The sequence below is a fragment of the Thunnus thynnus genome, chromosome 15 (genome assembly GCF_963924715.1).
Source record: "Thunnus thynnus chromosome 15, fThuThy2.1, whole genome shotgun sequence".
NCBI lineage: Eukaryota > Metazoa > Chordata > Actinopteri > Scombriformes > Scombridae > Thunnus > Thunnus thynnus.
In genome coordinates, this window is record NC_089531.1 from 11116570 (window position 1) to 11137348 (window position 20779).

Genomic DNA, 20779 nt, shown 5'->3' on the forward strand with positions numbered 1-20779 from the left:
AAGGTGGACTGCCCCAAGTGAAGTAGTTCAAGTATCTCTGGGTCTTATTTACAAGTGAGGTTTAGATGGAGTGTGAGGTTGACAGGCGGATCAGTGCAGCATCAGCAGTAATGCGGGTGTTGGACCAGACCGTTGTGGTGAAGAAAGAGCTGAGCCAGAAGGCAAAGCTTTCAATTTATCAGTCGGTCCACGTTCCAACCCTCACCTATGGTCACAAGCTTTGGATAGTGACTGAAAGAATGAGATCATGGATACAAGAGGCTGAAATGAGTTTCCTCCGGAGAGTGTCTGAGCTCCGCCTAACAGACAGGGTCAGGAGATCGGACATCCAGGAAGGAGCCAGCTGAGGTGGTTTGTGCACCTGGTTAGGATGCCTCCTGGACGCCTACCTCTGGAGGTGTTCTGGGCACGTACCACCGACGGGAGACCCCAGGGCAGACCCAGCACACACTGGAGGGATTACATATCTCTCCTAGCCTGGAACACCTCGCAATTCCCCAGGAGGAGCTGGAGGGCGTTGCTGGGGAGAAGGATGTCTGGGTTTCCTTACTCAGTCTGATGCCACCATGACCTGGTCCCGGATAAGTGGCAGAAAATAGATGGATGGATAGATGTTCAGACTTTGTAATGCTTTCCTTCAAACCTTGCTTTCACACTTAAACAGCCCCTGCTTGCACTTAGATTTTCTCTGCTTCTGCTCAAACTGTATGCTTGCACTCAGACATATTGTTGCTTGCATAGATTTCCTGCGCTCCAGCCTCAGCCCTTCTCCTTGCCCTCAGACTTCTTAAAGTGTCCCGGACAGGCAGTTGCTCTTTAGACAGATTAATCCACTCCCGCCCTCCAGGGCTTTATTAAATGTGCTTCCCTTGCTTCTTTTACGACTTTCGTAATAAAAGGACAGTTAATATATATATCAGCTTCTGTACTTTTTACTATAATAGCTACATATAATAGTAGCCGTATAGCACACTGGCCTCCCGTCTGTCCTATCCCAGGATACTTGTGCGGGAGACTCTAAGAAGTAAATTGAACACGCCTGCAAGCATCTGGCATTCTGTTGGTTGAAGAATTTTGACAGCTTTGTTGCACAAAAAATCTGAGAGCGGAGCAGAAATCAAATTTGCAGATGTTTCACAAGTGCACAGAAGCAGCCTGAGTGTGAGGAGAAGGGCTGAAGCTGGAGCAGGAAATCTCTGCAAAAAACAATATATCTGAATGCAAGCACACAGTATGAGCAGAAGCAGAGCAAATCTGGGCACAAGCAAGGGCTATTTGAGTGCGAGTGCAGGGCTTGAGGGAAAGCATTACAAAATCTGAATGTGAAATCAATAAATCATGCTCTGAAATTGAAAGACCACGCTTTTGAATACAGATAGGAAAAAAGCCTGATACAGGCCCTGGCACAGGTATTTGACCTGTAGCCATTTATTTTAGATATTCTATTTTCTCCACTGTGTTTAGGTCTTTGAAGAATTAAGGATTTTAACTGTTAATTCCATTCTCCAGAGGCCCTAACAAAGCAAAACTGATGTCCTGGCCTGGCCTCTGTATAACTCTATACTCAGCTGAGTGTCTACTTTTCCTCTTAATCCTTTTATGTTTGTCTATACAAGGAAAACCAGTGGAGGTTGAGCCTCAGTATTATTTTCCAAAAGGATTTCTGTAAGCAGACTTAAAAACTTGAGCTTATTACTCTATAGGCTTATTGCAAAGTTGTTGAAGTGGCTTCGGAAAGCCACCAGTGTAACTCTTAACTTCCTGCACATCCACTCGCGGTGCTTCACAAAACCAAAATCCGGTCAAAGCACACACAAATATATAATTCTTCAACTCTCACCTCTGAACTACTGAGTGTGAAATGTGAAGTCATCACTCGGGCAAATGCTAATGAGGCTATTGTGCGTGAGATTAGCGCTCCCTCAAGGCCCCAGCAGACCGGACTACAGACCTTTCAGAAGGAGCCCAGAATATGACAGGTCCGCCCTGCACTCAGTAGAATAATATAACGGAATGAACCGCATTAGCACTTGCAAAAAGGTCTCTCCTCAGATGAAATAGTATGGAGGCTGGCACTGGTTCAGCATTACCATGACATTGTGTCTGTGTACACTTTAATCAACATCACCATGACAAACAGTGCAGCTTTGAGCAAAAGAAATGGTGCCATCAGTGCTTTGTTAGAGTTATGCAACCATTTAATCAAATTCAAATTTTCCTAGTTAAAAGAAACAGGCAAACACTGAGAGTGCTGAGGCTATTCAAGCACGTCTGAATGAGTTGCTGAGGTTTGTCTTTGGAGTCAAACGGAACGCTTTTGCCTTTTATATTCGCTGACAACTACATTTATAACCCACAGTGTGTTCGTTTTCTGGACAGGAATCAAAGAATAGAGACCCACATTTATTCAACTTCAATTTTAGTTTATTTAAAGTCCACAACACTCAGAGAGTCTCTGTACACATTACGAGTCCATAAAAACAACAACAGAAAAAAAAGAAGCACATGGTATTACATGTAAAAGTGTACACATTATACACACGCACTCACACACACACACACACATACACATATTAATATTACAACATGGTTGAGGTTAGTAATTTTAAAGCAGATATCATATAACCCTAATAGGGTTGGGGTAGCTACATGTCAAGGAGGAAAGCAGTTAGTAATTTGGGTTCCCAGGAGGTGAAATTAGGAAAGGTCATAGTAAACAAAAACAAGATGTGTTTTCAGCCTGGATTTGAAAGTAGTATAAGTAACAGAGTTTGCCTCACTGTTGTGCAGTGGTAGATTATTCCAGAGAAGTGGAGCTCAGTGGGCAAATGCTCAACCACCAAAAGTGTTCTTATTTAATCAAGGAACAATTAAGTAACCAAGGGAACGTAAAGGACATGATGAAGTATATGGAGCAATAAGGCTGGAGATGTATGAAGGAGCCAGTCCACTTAAAGCCTTGTAGGTAAGAAGGAGGATTTTGAAATCAGCTCTTGCATGAACTGGTAGCCGTTGCAGAGACATCAGTACCAGTGTTATATGATCCAAATTTTTACACCTTTTGAGGACCTTGTGTTCTGGACCAGCTGAAGACGTTTTGTTGCTATCTTAGGCCTATCTAAGACTAGGTTGTTTACATCAACCTAGTAAACGACATGTTATTATTTAATTTATTACTGTGCTTTACACAATAATGATAATCTAACAAAAGAATGATAAATGAAAGATATGAATGTAAAATCATGAAAATAAATTTAAATTATTAATGCACTAACCCCACTTAAACTCGCATCTAGTTTAATTAATGAAAATATAGTGCTAAATGATCATTACTAAAAAAAAGCACTGTCTTTTACTGCTTTATGTTTGATTGATGTGACAAAATATAGATTTTCTTTTCTAAAATATATGTTGTATATTCCTTGTGGTCTTACCTCACCAATCAGGGATATGGGCAGCATTTATGTAGCCTGAGAGGCAAAACCCAGGGAAACAAAAAGTCTAGAAGTCTAGTTGTAACTGTAAGGCTGTGCAAGACAGACAACAGTGCTGCATGAAAAAATGCAGTCCCCTCATTCATTTGAATGAGAATGAACTCCAGTTAAAAATGTACGGTCATCCCATGCCACAATCCAATGCAACGTCATCTAATAAGGCACTACGTTGGCCAATCAAATACATGCAACGCACAATCCTGTGTATTTCTACCATTTACATGGTAATCATCACAATGGAGGATAAAATGATTGCCACTGGGATAACTTCCAGAGTCTTAAAATCCTGCCTCATAGTATTATAAACCTGCAGATAAGCCTTCAAATTCATTGATCCGTTACTCAAACCAGCCTGAAATGCAAAGCAATTGGCCAGTAAGAGGATACAGTTCACCTTCCCCAGTGGAAATCATGCTCTTAACATAATTTAACATGTAAGCAGCCACCACAACTAATTTGAATAAAAAAATACACCAGTCACACCAGGAAAGACTGAAAACTCTGATCTGCTGTATTCCCACATCATCTATTAAATTTTACATTACATGTGGAAGGCAACATCGGTCAGACTGATGTTGAGTTATACAAAACGTCCTCCCAAACTTTTCACAAGTAAAACATAAGCCAGATTCCCATGAATCCCCACTGCCTCGAGGCCTCTCACAACTGACATGACCCGTGCTGTGCTTGACTGTCACCAACAAAATGACTATTGCATTTTACAAAACTGGGTGCACATTGGAAATGTGTTGGACAGCTTGCACAGAATGGGACCCCGGGGGTTTGCAAATGATTGTACTGTTGCTGCTTTGCGTTGTTTGTTTTCTCAATAAGTTTACATTCCAGTAAGAATTCACATCTGAGATTGCACCGCTCAGTTAACGCCTCATAAATATAAACAGCTTGTGATCTTTTTCTTGTTCAAGAAAGACAAGCCAATACTGGCTGCAATACAGAAAAATATGAGAATGCTGATTTTGATGTAAAATGAGTATTTGAACATAGTTTAATGAAAAGCATGTGTACACAGTTTGGTATCAAATATTAACTGTCTATATAATGCCCATATAAAATTTATAGTACACAGAGGGATAGATGTCATGCCTCCTCTCCTCTCTTTATTTTTAGCCGCTAGCGTTGTGGCTCTATGCCTGTCAATGTCAGTTTGTTGGTTGATCCAGCACTTTGGTCCAAACTGAAATATCTCAACTATTGGATGGCTTTCCATGACTTTTTATGGAGATATTCATGTTTCCCAGAGGAAGAATCCACCTGACTTTGGTGCTCTATTGACTTTTCCTCTGATGCCACCATGAAGTTCAGAGTTTTGAGTGAAATGTCTCGTCAGCTATTTGAGGGATTGACATGAAAATAGGTACAGACGTTCGTGGTTCCCAGAGGATATATTGTAATAACTTTGGTAATCTTCCAACTTTTCCTCTTATGTCACCAGCATGTCAAAACTTTCAGCGGATTTTCAGTGAAATGTCTGGACATCTGTATTGCACAACTATTGTGCAGACTATTGCATTGTGTGAAGTTTGGTGCAGACATTTTTTCGTTCTGAGACATTAGCAGTTAGCGCAAAGCAAAAAAGCCACTAGTGTAGCTGTAGATTGTGTAGTCTTGTTTTTTTTCTACATCTTTGGTTGTTTTGTTTAGCCGTTCATAGTTGTGATGTGTAGTTTTAATTTTGCACACTAAAGGTTGTCCAGTGGCGGCGATTATCCCCCACTTAGTTTCCTTTGGACACAGCAACTGGCGCCCAGATTTTAGGACACCAACAAAGTATGTCAACCAAAGACAAGCGCTCCAAGAGATATTTGCACATGCTTTGTGTCTTAGCCAGTCTGGGTTATTCAGGGGGTTTGTTATCTTGGGTCTCCTTCATGCATTCGTTCACACCACCCCTCTGCTCCCACACAGAGGACCTAGTTTTCTGTAGCCCCCTGCTATCACTGAATACACACGCTCTATCAAACACACACATGCAGGAACATGCAGACATATATAATATGTAAGCACATGGGTGCAGAGGGAGGCAGTGCGCACGTGCACAGTGACACTCATCCACATACAGTACATTTCACACGGATACAAGCATAGATACACACACACACACACACACACGCACTGTCACACAGATTTGAATGGTTTGGACTAAAGAGGAATGTTGAAGTCCGGCCAGAATTCAGGCAGCTGTGTCTCCCGGAATCAGAGATTTTAATGGACTGTCCATAACAAGGACTCGACCTTTGACCCAGGAGCTCTCAGCACTGTGTTTCCTCACTCTGCTCCTTATTCTGGCCTAATGATGAAGAGACATTCCTTCTTCCTCTGCTCATTCTTGGATTTCACTTTTGTTTTCTTGAAAACATAACAGCAGAGGGTGTTTGTGATAGAGACATACTGTATATATAATGAAGATAAAGACAGTGTACATAATGGAGATATTATGGGGTGGATGAAAGACAGAAGATAAATCTCGCCAGCAAAGCTTTTTGCAGTCTTTGCAGAATCTCACAGAAATTGTTTCTGCTATTTCTGGGCTGGAGTAAGGGAAAGTTATTATTGTCATTCAATCCCAGGATGAGCAATACTTAATCATTTAGCATAAATCATTATGTTAAGGTACTTGGAAGATATAAGACCTCCATCGAGGAGAAGAAGAAGAAAAAATATTGCTTATATAATCGCCTTGATGATGGTTTTCTATTGTCAGGAGAGAGACAAAAGTTGAGAACTAGACTGTAAAAACTCCTAGAAATAGACCTCGCTTGTGCCTATTTATAATACAGCACCTGTCATGTACTGTATATAGTATAGTAGGGAGTAGTATCTCAGGAGCAGTAAATTAAACGCACACGTTTAAGTGTGTTTTTTGTGTCAACACAGAGGCAAAAAGTCAGGTCAACCACATGAGCCTGTAGTCAGAGAGCCTGTAAACCGATCCTTATAGTCTAAGCACATCCTCTGTGCTGGGGTCCCTTTCTGCCAGGCTCACACACACAGACACACACTCACACACTCACATTCCTCTGCAGGCTCTACAAGGGGCAGGCGCAGAGTGTGCTGGAAGCTTGGAACTGCTCTTCAGAGTGAGCGTCTCTCTCACTCTCCCCAGTCGTTAAGTCAGAGAGCAGGGGAGGAAGGGAAGGCAGAGAGACCAGGGGAGGTCTGAACGACACCATCCCAGCTATCCCGGCACCTATTTTAAATGCACAGACTGATAAATGCAAGCACGCAGACCAGCTTTGATTTACTGGAGGAACATCGAGATAACCAAGCTGTCACTCTGCAAGACATGTGTTCAACTTTTCCTGCCAGGACACAAACTTAAAGGAGCTCTTCTAGGAACTGTGGCATGGTTAAGTGCATATGAAAATAGCTTTCAATGCTGGAGGTCCAGTATAAAAATGGATGACACATGTTCCAGGCCAACGGTGTTCTTCACCGTTTTCTGATTCCAGATCTAAAGGAAGCATCCAGCCAAAACGCCAACTAAGAAGGAGCAGATAAAGATACAAGGACTTCAATCACCTGCAACCTTTCCCCCAGGCTGATATGATGCTGTGGTACACATTTGGGCACCACTTGCTCTCTCTGGCAGCACTTCTGGTGATTGTGAGCTGCGGAGGAGGGGAGCAGAGGAGAGGGACGGAGAGCAGCACCAGCAGCACAGGTGGCAGCAGCAGCAGCAGCAGTAGTGGAGGAAGCAGTAGTAATTATAGCAGCAGACGTTTTCATAAGATCCAGCATGGCCAGTGCACCTATACATTCATCCTACCTGAGGGAGATGGGGCCGGAGGAGGCTCCTGCAGGGAGGCGAAAGGTGGTAGCCCACAGTACAACGCCAACTCTCTCCAGAGAGACGCTCCGCCACCTGAGCCAGACTTTCCAAGCCAGAAGATCCAACAGCTCGAACACATTATGGAGAATTATACCCAGTGGCTGCAGAAGGTAAGGAGGGGCTCAGGTGGTATGAAGTTTTAAAGCAGCGCTAACAAAGTTGAACACAAAAGCAACTTTCCTTTTTTTAAAAAAAAAAAAAAAATCCAAATCCAAAAGAAAAAAATTGAAGTTTTAAAGGGAATCTTGTATGTTGATTCGTTGTTCAATATCATCATCTGAAATAGAAATGCAGTTAAATGCAGTTTCTGTAATATTATCCAGTTTTAATTTGACCGCCGCTGAAAAAGTCCGACCTTGAATCGCATCTGTAACAACCCTGCATGAGACTGGATCCGTTTTTTCTTTTGAAGTGGTCAATCTGTTGTCTATTTGTTGAGATATTCGTGTTCCCGTGGGTGTGTGGTCTCAGCTGAACGTCTGTTTGTGGCTTCACTAGATAACTTGTTTTGCTTTCTGGATGAGGCTCTTAGACTAAAAGTGAGCAGTGTTTGCTGTTTTCTCATAGTCAACACATTGTTCTCTGAAGTGTTTGTCAGTAGGAGAATTTATGTGATTTAGGAGTTGAGATTTTTGTTTTTCTCTGAGATGCTTTGTGACCAGATTTAAAGTGAAATGTCATGGGGAAAATATTGTACAAATGACACACAAAAAAAGGGATTAACAATGCAGCAGCAGTGTCAATTTAACTGGAATGACTACAGTATATGCTCTTTTATTACTTGAGAAAAGTTCAGCAACTAGAAATCTCTAGAATTTTTGGATGAACTCAAAAATACATTGTGGTCAACTGGACAAGACAGCTGTTCTTTGATTCTGATACGTTGACAACTTGGAGAAACAAAGCTTCTGTCAAAGAGCGACAAAATATGCATTTAATTAGTCTAGAAGCCAAAACACAATTTATATAATCTCTGCTGTGTTGTTATGTAACTGTGTATATTAACCACATTGAACTTTTTGTCCTGGATGTTACTCAGCTGTCTAGCCTCCAGAGACATCTTATACTCCGTGGCGGCTCTTTCCGTCTCCCTGTACCCGTCCAGCAAACACATCTATGTCTTGCCTTTATATTTTCCCTGAGTAAACTACTGTTCGAGTAAATTCCACAGATGTCCAGTTAAGTTCCACAGAGCGTCGGTCATAGAGCAGAGGTAGTTACATGTCAGTCACCCCCTGTTCTCCAGTGGGCTGTCTCTTTAATGGCAGGAAGTCAGAAAGCCCCAGGAGACACACAGAGGAGGAAAAGACAGAGAAACAGAATGCTCCCTTTATTTATTCAAGTCAAGGACGTGTGAGAATAACTTGAAAATACAGATTCACATTAAATAAAAATAATACCCATTTTTATTGAGCGGACACGATATTATGCAAGACTCAAATACCTCCTATTTAATTACTGTTAAACAACACGATTATGATATGTTTATAGAGCCACTGAGGTGTTTACTATGGTCATATGGTTCTACTGTAATGTTAATGAGTTGCGAATTGTGAGGCCATCGCTGATATGGTTTGGCAGCCACTGTGCTTTTCTAAGCTTTGAGACTTTGTGTCTCCAAAGAGAGCAAGTCTATCTCTCTGAAATGAACACATGAATCAAATAAACAAACTTCAAATTTCTGTGTAACCTCTATAAGCTCTCCTGCTCCTCTACTTTCCACAATATTGTGGTTCACAAATAAGATTAGCAGGTCCAATCTGTGATTAATTGCTTAAAGCTAATGGTTTATTTTTGTCTATAAAACAAGAGGAAAAAAAAAAAACTCAGCGGAACACGAAGCAAATGCATGCACAGATAACACCTGATGGATTTGATGAATTACACTGGAACTGGGGTATTAATCAACCTGAACTTCATCAATACTCTGAGTCTATTCATTAGCAAGTAGCGTGTCCCCCCAAAGCTGTCTGAGCTATACGCTGCTGTGTGCCTGCTTTTCATTTGCTCTCCGAAAGTAAACTTTTCACTCTTCAGGTCGGAGGAAATAGTCATTCCTCATCAATTAACCAGGCGTTGGTCACAGTATGTTATAGCGAGATGTTGATTGAGTTTGTAATTAGGGAGGGTAGAGTTAGAGGCAACTCCACCCTCATGCAAATACAGAGTCTCTAACTAAAGCGCAGAGCAGATACACCGACTTTATCTCACGTAAGCAAAGGAATTTGCTGGACTGTATATGGTCCATGTCAAGGTTTAAAACATGTTTTATAGCAAATATTTCATAGCTGTGAGGATTCACCTTTATACGGCAGAGATAAGAAAACATGCAAGATGCAAAAAATGGACACACCTTTTCATCCTACTACATGATCACCAAATTAAAGAAATATAAATGCTGAACTTTTTATTCATTTTTATGGAGTTTCTTCTCCAGTTCATTGTCTGATTCGCTGGTTTCAAAGCTGTTTTCTGTATGGCTCCCAAAAGTGATCCATGTGTCAAGAAAGGCCAGGGGTGAAATAACACCGGCTTTATCTTTGCTCAGTGGACCTCATCCATCTGTGATAGTATAAGTGATACTATGAAAACAGAACAGCAGCATTGGTGGACTGAAGGTTTGACTAATGAGACCTCTGGAATAACTTCTCCTCAGATGCAAAAATGGAAGCAAATGAAAATGTCTTCCATTGCCACTAATGCTATCACGCTTCTTTTCTGACACTCTGGAGTAGTTTTGCGCAACGACAGACATTTTTCATTCCGAATAGATTTTTTTTTAAATACGATATCAACTTTTTTAGATTCTGTAAATCATTTTTGGATTCTATTTTAAAGAGTTTAATGAACAAAACTCCCTTGGTGTATGTCACTGAAAAATATTAAGAGTGTTGAAAAACACACGGCACAGCACAAGCAACAAGTAGACAGATCAGCATTAGAAAGGAATTGGCATAGGCATTTCAGTGGGGACGCTTAAGCACACAGTGGTAATTCAGCCTAATTGCACTGCATTGGGGGGGGGGGGAACATCAGGATGCAGTTAACATTTTTCATTGGACAGAAGATTAAGTGTCCTGGCCAGTCTATCTATCTTAATCACGCCAGCATTTTTACTGCTTGTCTTAGAGAAAGCTCGCCCTGATGTTGCTCCAACCAGCTCTGATGAAAGGGACGGACAAAGGAGACCAGTCCAGATAGCTAACCCGTGCCTGGGTGTTCAGTCCAATGTGGGGGGTAGACAGAGAGAGTGATGCAGCAAACAGCTGTTGGGGAAGCACTTTAGGTCTGAGATCTTTCCCTCCTCAAACCAGGGTAGAGTATATGGACCCTGATAACATTCCTGACCAGTCAAAGGTGGTGTGTGTTTGTCCAAGGATTACTTCTCTGACCTGCCTGCAAGGCAAGGAACCTCAGACAAGCTTGGCTGTGATCTCAGAGAGAATTGGCAGTGAGAAACAAGCTACTTCACACTGTAATAATAAACAAATAAGCACCTTTCTGAAACCATACTCATGTGGTGTTTTGCAAAATTAAAGCTGAAAAAAAATGAGTGGCAGCAAAATGTAAGACCAACAAAGCAATAAAAAACAAATAAGACAATATAAGACAGCAGGAAAAAGAATTTAGGCAGCAAAGCAATGTTAAAGAGCACCTGAACACCTGAAAATAGTCTTTTTGCTGACCTTGCTGCAGTGATGTAGAGGTGTACTTCAGGGTGTGTTAGTACAATGTGACATCACTGCTGGGTGTGGTCACAGGTGCTACAGAGCACACTTCTGTGATCACAGGTGAAACAGCCTCAAAAATTTCAATTAGAGTACTGTGAAACACAGCTTTTTAGCCCCACATTTGGTTACTATTTTAGAAAATGTGATTTATGAGAAAATAATATGATTGACCAACTGAGGTTATTGAAAAATCTAGGAGCCCTGATGGCAAATGATCACTCAGCTTTGGTCTTTTAGACTTCAGAACAACCAGAAGAGTGACATATCAAGGATCAATGGGAGCAGTTTAGCACTGAATAAAATGGATTCTTTAAAACTTTAACCGTTGTGCTCTGAATGGCAATTACTTATACTAAGGGCAATGAGGAGTCTTGTCAGAAATACAGTATGGATGGATTAACCTGCATTAATTGATTTTCTGGCCACTTAAGGATAACGCAACGCTACATTAACATTTTATCACATTATTAAGTTGACACGGAGCAACATTAGCATTCATTTGGAGTCATGTTTCTGGCCACCTGATGAGTATAAGTCCAATATTTGCTCTTCTTTTAGCTCTCTTTTACTATCCATCAACTCCTGTGGGAAATATCTGGTTCTTTGCTAGATGCTCCACTATATTCACCAGCTAGTTGCTAAATTTGTCTGTCCCATGTTTGGTGCAGGGCAGATTGTGTTCAGTGGGGTTTTTTTTGGAGCTTTTGCGCTGAAAACAGATTCTTGTTGTGTCTGAAAATGATACTGATGACAGCAGTGAATGAAAACAGTAAAATTGTAGGTCATAAAACCAAACAAAGAGTAAAGACACTAAAAAGCTCCGTAGAGCTGAAGGGAACTGCATCAAGTGGTATTTCTCTGTAGATTTATCACTATAAGCAACTCCTTTCACAGTTCATATTTGATTGATTGTTGATGTAAAAATACTGATTATAGCAGCTTTAAGATAAGAAAAAGGTTCCATTCAGTAAAAAGTCGATGGGATACTCTTTGGTTTGCTCTGCAAGATGCATCTTACATCTCACACTGAGAATATCCTTATACTTTTGCAATATTTTAAGGACAATGAAATTTGGCAGTGATAGTCAGTTAGCAAGCCAAATTTTGTTTCTGCTCTTGGGAGTGAAAGTAATAGATCTTCCCATTTCCCTCCTCGTGGAGACAGTAGAAAGTGGTTGAGAGCATGGTTTCTTGAGAAGGACAGTCTGCCAAACTAAGCTGTTGAACAAAGGGAGGGGGAAAACTATCAGCAGTGTCTTATCCCTGTGAAATTCCCATCATTCTGCCTCTCGACGAACATGACTGTGCTGCATAAACAGTGGTTTAAAAGGATCTACCGACATGTGGGCAGCAGCTTGTTTCTCTTCCATACTGGGAGATCATACGAAAAAAGGGTGAATATGTTTCTCTACTTAATGCTATAAGAAGGCCACACAGCATGCCTAGAGATCCAAGGAGAAACCTATCTATTTTAAGGGTCACTTCCTCTATGAGAGTTTATTTTCACTGATAATGTGGGCCAAAACTAACAATCGGATGATGCAGAAAGACTAGGAAATGCCCGGAGGAATAAAAAGCTCTTCCCTCCCGACCCCAAGACTGGTAAAAGGGAAACCGTGGAAATTGCTGAAGGACACTATAATAACAGCTTCCATAAAAGTTGCCTTGGTCACACTTGTGCTACAGTATGACTGAAAGTGAAAAAGAAACAGACCTGTCCTGAGAATAGGGAAAAAAATTACGGCCACGCTACAGTATTTCCACCTGGACATGAAAATGGAGCCCAACATAGTTAATGCTCCTGATTTTCAGGAAAAGGGGGCATTGAGTAGTTTTGTCATGCTCAATATAGCAAGCCACTTTGTTTCCCAGAAATCATATTTCAGTGCAGTCGGTGGCCCTGAACGAGCTGGAAGTTTTGATATTGGGCAGAAAGATATTGTACACCTACATATGTCTCCATAAAGCTCAGTGAATGAAGATGGACGTAAATTGCTTGGTAATTTTGCAGGTCATCTTGAGTCTGTCTAGTTTACCTTATTGCAGCCGTAAAGCAAGCATACGGTTCCTTTTCCATCACTCATTCCATGAATCACTCTCGGGTGGGTACTTTATATGGGATTTATTTTGTTTTAATTATAAGGTTATACATTTGGCTAAATGCAAGCAGGATTTATGGTGTCCCTTCAGACAACGTTGTTGCTAGCTTGTAGCTTGGCACCCCTTGATGCATCTGTAGAATCAATTTTGTATTTCCATTTACACCCTCGAGTATACTCACTCTCCTGTAATGGCGCTAATTTTTCTTCATTTGGTTGCCAGAGGTATTATGAACGTAAGTGTTCTGCAACATTACTCTACCATACAGCGGAAAGGATATTTAGATATTTTATCCTACTGTGGCATTTAAATATTTTCTTGTTAAACGTCTGAAACGTTTTTGAAACATTTTTTTTTTAAAAAGAATGAACATAATATTATTTTGGGCAGGCAAGTGGAAGTCATTAGTGCTGAGTGTGTAAGTTATGGTCAGTAGAATTGCCAAAAGCACAAAGTTCATGGCTGTATCTCTGCCACTGCTAAGGTTGAGTGATTACGAGCCAAATATAAGATAGTAATAGCTCAGATAGAGTGAAACATTAGACATTACAGTCAATCTGAGGGTACAGTTAGTGAGCAAGTAATGTGGTGTTATCGCATCCTGCAGCAAATCACAACTTTGTTTGAACTTATTTCAGTCACCAAACCGGCTTTTATCTTTGTTGAATTTTTTGCTTTATAATGACTCTTGATAAACAGAGCAGATGATAATATTACTCCCGTATCTGCTGCCATTTATTTTCCTCCAGACGTGGGGTTCATTTAGGTTGTGTGCTGTAAATCAAGTTTTAATGAAGGTCAAGGGGAGTGAAACAGTATCAAAAACACAAAACAGCTTTTTGAGAATATGAGCTGCCCGAATGTAATCCGCAGGACGTCTACACAGTGTGAATTTACAATAACGTGTCAGTCACTTTTTTTTTTACAGCAACTTTACTTCCAGGAAAGGAAAACATTGAGAAAACATGCATGTCTTGCATTGCTGATTCTGGCAAGCAACAGGAGAATGAAAAATCAGAATACACTGTAATATTCTATCCTCTCTCTACATGCTTGATTTTATGTTCATCCAATTTTTTGAAGTTTATGGTAAATTGCGTTGTTTGATCCCCTTGAATCTGACAATTATTAATCCCAAAGTTAATTCTGTAAAATCCGTGAACTATAGAAAGAAAATTCCTGAAGCCTCACCACATGCTACCTCTGAGGCCTACTCTCCCCACAGCGTCTCTTTGACTCTCCCTGACAGATGTTTCACTGAGTGGATGTCTTTGTCTGTCAGCACTGGGGAGTTTTCCAGAGGTTCCAGAGGACAGAGCCATTTCACCTTTTTTTTCGGAGTTCAGCCTTGCGGAGTGAGGGTTGATATGATTTAAAATCGAAGAAACAAAAGAATCACAATCAGATGGTTGAAAAAGAGATGCTTGAATTTGAAAAAGAAAGGGCTTGCCAGTTGGAGTTGTGGAAAACTGATGACAAGAAGCAAGTGAAGGTGAAAAGAAAGGAGGAGATAGGGACAGTGCAAGATACTGGGTGAAAAATAAACAGTCTCCACTCCCTCGCAGTGTGGTCTAGATAGATCTGAAAATGACTAATGGTTGGCTCTGCTGTTTTTGTTTTGTCCTTCTGGCAGTAGGATATGAGCCACTTGTTCTTAAAGCCTCCGTGTCACTTCCAGGAATTACCTCACTTATTTATTTAATCTTTATTTTTCACCCTTTGGTGTGGGTAATAGAGGGGATTTAGTGGGCGCATATCATGTGATGTATTAACTTACAATTTCAGACACACACATCTTGACGGTAGACAGTCTGGAGCTACGCAGAATGGCAGGCTGATTATAGCCCTGCTCTGTTTTCTGTGGGTGGTTTGGGCACTTGAGTGTGTTAGGTCTCTCAGTTTATTGGTTAAGTGCTGTGATTGGCGTGACACCTCCGTCAGCCTGCTCATGGACACACATGAGGATACACACACAAATGCACACATAGAAAAACATAGACGCAGGGGCAGATTTAGACACACATATACGCTTACAAATGTGCATTTTGAAAACAGAAGCACACTCTTAACCCCGTCCAGAGATGTGTTTTCCTTGTCTGGGACTCAAACCAGGCTTCTCACATTCAACACAATACCAGAGCTGAAGTTGGCGGAGTGACTACAGACGTGAGGAGGCAGATCGACCTTACAGTAAAGTGGGTTACCTCCTGACATTTATATCACCCATGTAACATACAGCTAAAAGTCAAAGGTCCCCATAAAATAATTCACATTGTTGATTATTCACCTCATCTCTTTGCTGTTGGTTTTTTTTTTAGTATTTTGTGCTTTTGATGACAACCTAGACAGTGATGGCAGAGCATGTGATTAGCTGATGGAAAACACCTGCTGCACATCATGTGTGTAGCATGCTTTGATGAAGGACTAGAGATGCACCCATTCCACCTTTTCTCCCCGGATACTGATTTCAATACCTAAACTAACTGGCTAATGTTGAAGTGCTGTTCCTTTACCAGCAAACTGTTTTTTCTTTTCTAATAAAAATTTACTGCTGACTTTAGAAAACTAATTGGAATCAATGTGTGAGACTGTAACAAAAAACACTTCTTAACTGCTTAACTACGCAAGCCCCTCTTTGCAGGATTAGAAAATGTCTGGATTTCGCATATAAAAAAAAGACACTTTGCTGAGTAAGAATGCACATGATACACCCTTATATAATTTTCAATTTCCATGGAAATTGTATCTTACTAAAAGGAAAAACCTTACACCGAGATAATTTAAATAATGCTACAGAAAAAACAGCAGTGAAACAGGCTGTAAGCACAATGAAGTGTTAGAAAATAGTTGCCTTTTACAAATCCAGCAGACATGGAGCAACATTAGCTTTCATTTTGAGTCTTGTCTCTGGCCACCTGACAAAAGTAAGTCCAATATTTACTCTCTCTCTTTTTGGTCCATGACTGGTTTCCACCAACTCTTGAGGGAAAATTCTGGTTCATGGTATCTGGTTATAGCCGCAAAATGTTCCACTATATTCACTCAGCAGTCGTCACTTTTGTCTGTGTGCCGGATGGTGCTGGAGAGGAAACGTTCAGTGGGTTTATCAGATCTTTTTTGCTGAAACGAGCTGCCTGCTGCTATTGAAAACAGGGATATGAGAGTGGTGAGAGTGAACCAAAACAGTAATGTTGTGGGCCATAAAACCGAAGCAATGAGCTGAAAGACGCTAAAACATTCTGTAGCGCTAAGGAGAACTGTGGAATTGAGTGATAACTGTCTTTGGCTTTGTCACTACGAGCGACCGCTTTCACACACACGGTCATTTTTATCCATTATGAATATAAAAATGTTGATTATAGCATCCTAACTGTAGTCATTTCAACATTATGGGACTTTGACGAGCATATAAGTCAGACTATTAGAAAATAATAACAGTACGCACCCTCAAAAAAGTCATTTAAGTGGTACTCCACCCTAAAGTTAAGCATAACACTCCTACAGTTATCCCAAAAGTAAGAGTGTGTAACAGTTGATGGCACATTAACTCTAAAATGTGCTGCTGTGTCACCATAACACCAGCTACCTAGATTAACAGGAACTCGCTCATAAATCTGTCATAGACTGAACAGACCAATGTGCTTTTGGTCTGGGTTTACAACCAATATACAAATGGTTACAAATGGTTCTTGATGTTTATTTAAATTGACATGTTTGCAGTGGTCCTGAGATGGAGAGAGAGGGTAATCCTCTTGGGCCTCTGTGTGTGTGTGGGTGAGTGTGTACGTGTATTTCTGCATGTGTGTGCGTACAGAAGAATCTGTGTCACAATCATGTTCATCCCTGCATATGTTTTTTTGTGCATGACAGTGTTTGACACACACAAGCTTGTGTTTGGATGAAATAACCTTCAGCTTAACTGATGGCCTGTTAAGGATCTTCAATAATGGGATGTTAGATGTTGGAGCTCGTACATACAAGAGGCTGTCACATTTTCTTAGTGTATGTCAAACAGCACTCCCATTATGAGCGTAGATGTACATTTTAGTGATGCATGATGTCTATGATGTCTGAAAGAGGGATGAGAATAGAATAAGACATGACATCAACGGTTATATTAAAACAGATAAACTCTTCCTGAAAAAATGAGTCTGTGTGAGACACTTCTTCTCCGCTGTTAACAATGATGCATTGGTTTCTTGGCATTTCTCCAAAACCTCAACCACCATGTTCAGAGAAAATAGTGACTTCCTGTTTCAGTCATTTCCTTAATAAACAGTGAGTGTATTGAACCATTTTTGCTTGAATAAAGTAATAATAAAGTAATTTTCCTTATGTCAAGGTCCATTTAGAAGCTGTTCTGGCACTTTTAGTCATTTCACATGCTGGTGATCAAAAGATGGACTTTGCTGAGGTGTCATAGAATAGAGGATCTATGAGAACTTGTTATTCATGTTGGCGTAAAAATTGAGTCATCAAGTTCATTCTTCACCTTGGAAACCGCAGCTGACAAATAGAAATCTTACCTCAAGGTCCATTTATTAACATTTTTTAAACTTTTAAGCTATCATAGCCAAGACAACCTAAGCACGAAGAGACAAAGGAAATTGGAAATTCTACAGTTGACAACCATGACAGATTGCTGATGAAGATCATGCAATTCAAACCCAAAGCACCAGAACAGCCACTTAAGATCAAGACTTCAGATTTGAAAGTAATAAAATAATAAAGTGCACCACACAACGAGCACAGAAACTAATAAATAACTAATAAGTAAACATCAGTATTTTCACCATATTCTATCTCTCAAGCTACATGGGAGTGCTTGGATGAGATTTAAATGATGTTCATGTTTGGTTCCAATATGGCAAGGCTTCATAAGAATGGATTATATTGTGTAATTGTAGGGTCTGTGGAAATTCTGTGATGCACAAGGATGTTTTGCCTTGTTGTCTGAACATAATGATCCTGAGCTTAGTTGCTCTGGTTTTGATCCTTTGATCCTTCCTCTGCCTTCCACTAAGTTTATATAAACCTCTTGTGCACTTCAGTCTAGGAAATGCAAAAATAAACAGAAACCTGGACACATGTAAGGAGATTATACAAATGGTGCACAATGGGCTTCTTCCAGAGCTCTACCTCATTCCTTGTGTCTAATTGTGAATCTTTTCCCAGTAGAAATATGCTGTGAATGATCCTAAAATGAAAGTCTGATGAATTTAACTGCCAAATTTGTTCCAATTAATTTTAGATGCATAACTCACAATTATATTTGCATTGCAGCTTTTCCAGAAACAGCTGTAACTCCGCGAGCAACAGACTATAGACACACGTTATCAGCGTTTCCATCCATCATCGGCTGAACGTCAGACAGCAGCAAATGTTTTTAATGTTGAAGCATGGCAGTGACACAATAATGGCTATGCATGAGCTGCACATTATCATTAACAGCAGCGACTATTTTCCTCCTCTCCAACAGCCGTGGTGAACCGCAGGTCAGACCGAAGCAGTTCCATGTGCAGATGTTATGCTGCTGCACCTCGTCTTCCTGCTCATCTCTTTTGTTTAGACGGAGCGTTGGATTCAGCATCACTTACGGGAAATTCGGGCCCATATGCACTCGGTACTGCCTTTAAGTGCCACCATGGGTATTTAAAGGTGTCTCATGCAGCCACAGATATGATATATAGTCCAGGGTGTGCTTGCCACTAGCAAAAGCAACAGGGGGAGAGTCGAAGTGACTCATAAGTAACATAATATGGACCTGATGCGATAACGTCAGTCTGTCTTTGGTGACAGAAGCAAAGCAAAGCTGAGACTGTAAGAAAGAAGGGAGGGGGAGCAATACGCAGGGAGACAGAAGGGATACCGAGAGAGACAGAAGGAGAAAGTGAGTAAAACTTTAAGGCGTTAACTGTGGAGATTTCTTGGTGGTGATTTTAACCCTGAACGACTGCAGGGATGGTATAAACTCTGGAATCCTCCCTTAATGGGATGTTAGGATGAAAGATAAACACTAACGTGACGTTGAAGGAAACAACCCCAGTCATTAAATGCCCATTCATTTTGATTTTAAGAGACACACAGCTTGATAGGTAGCGCTGCTGGCACACACACTGGAACACTGGACGCATTTTTTCCCTGAAGTTTTGCCCGCCTAGGAGGTTTAACATACAACAGCATGTATAGCAATGTTTCTGTCACGGCTGAGCTTAAAACAAAACATGTCCTTTTGCATCTATTTCTACAACTTTTTGGCAGAGGAACTCCCTGCTGTGCTGGTTTTTTATAGGGTACACTGGAATGCTATCTCAAATATTTAGATGTAAACGCCTCCTCCGTGGGATGGTGGGTTTGTGGTATCCCTGCGTGCTTCAGGATTAGGGCAGACTGACACGGCCTCCACCAAGTGACATACAATAAGAAAGACATCATCATGCATATTACTGCCCAGATGTGTCTCTGAGGAAAGATTCCCACAACTGCATCACACATCAAATTCTTCGTTAATCTGCCCCACTAGTGGTACTCACAGTTAGGACTTCTGGATGAATAAGCAGGTCGGAGTTTGTTTGGTTGTTTGGTTTTCGTTACGCATTCCCATGTCTTGGGTGAATGCAAGTACTTCCTCTCCCATACGGCTAGATACGCATAATTAATTGGAGTAATTTTTGGGTCCATTTTGACATTAGAGAGCAGGATTGTAACCGGAGGATTTGTGAAAATATACATTCATGCGTAATCTCTGCTTCACTCTATTTATTTTCATTTAACATGGAAAGAAATCACGTGAGGTCTCTGATAGCCATCGTTGCAGCTGCTCGAGACATGAGTCAAACATGAAAGGAACGTATATATTATATATTTTCATTCTTTTGCGTATGCTTTATTCAAACCTTTCTTGCTTTTGTCTACAGAGAAGCAGATTTTTTTTTTCCCTAAATAATTCCATACTCATGCAATCATGGACTTGACTTATGTGGTCTGCTACTGGAATCTGGTCATAGAAGACTGCCAAATTATCCCCGTCTAGACCAACTCTGAAAATTCATTTCCGGAATGAATTTTGATCGTAAAAACAAGCAAGTGTCCACACCGCTGTACTAATATCAATAAAAGAAAAGCAAACATTTCTGTTGGATGTGCTCACACCAGAGTGTGAAAGACCTCAAGTTCAAGGCGAAACATTTTGTCCATCTCTATTTTGATGTTGACAGAAAGTTCATTCTTTTCATAGCACAATGTCAAAATTTAATTTGCTGTTTCTTTTGTAGATCATGTTTGACTTTTGAGATAAACTGGCTTTTATCTTATATTTTGCAGACATACAGAAGACTCAGACTAATTCATCTTGCTCTGTGGCTTGCAGGGTTTGTCTTATAGACATAACACTGTCAAAGTTCTTGATTTAAAAAGTTCTCTCAAGCTAGAAGTTACTTTCATGTGGTGTGATATTTTGGTTAGTGATGTTGCCTTAGTGTAACCTTGTTACACTAAGGCACTAAACGTAGATCACAAATGATAACTTTTGTGCTAATAGTAGAAGTAAAAGTAGCCATATGAAACAAACTAAATACAGCAACAGTACATCCAGTCTCTCTTAA

General features: G+C 40.5%; 1 protein-coding gene across 1 annotated transcript in view; it reads left to right on the forward strand.

Moving 5' to 3' along the window:
* Positions 1 to 6552: 6552 nt before the first annotated feature.
* angpt1 (angiopoietin 1) overlaps positions 6553 to 20779 on the forward strand; it is a 55373-nt gene continuing 41146 nt past the window's right edge. The window contains exon 1 of the mRNA XM_067612551.1: positions 6553 to 7454. Coding sequence (XP_067468652.1) covers positions 7059 to 7454 — 396 coding nt within the window. The 5' untranslated portion in view covers positions 6553 to 7058. The remainder of the gene's footprint in view (positions 7455 to 20779) is intronic.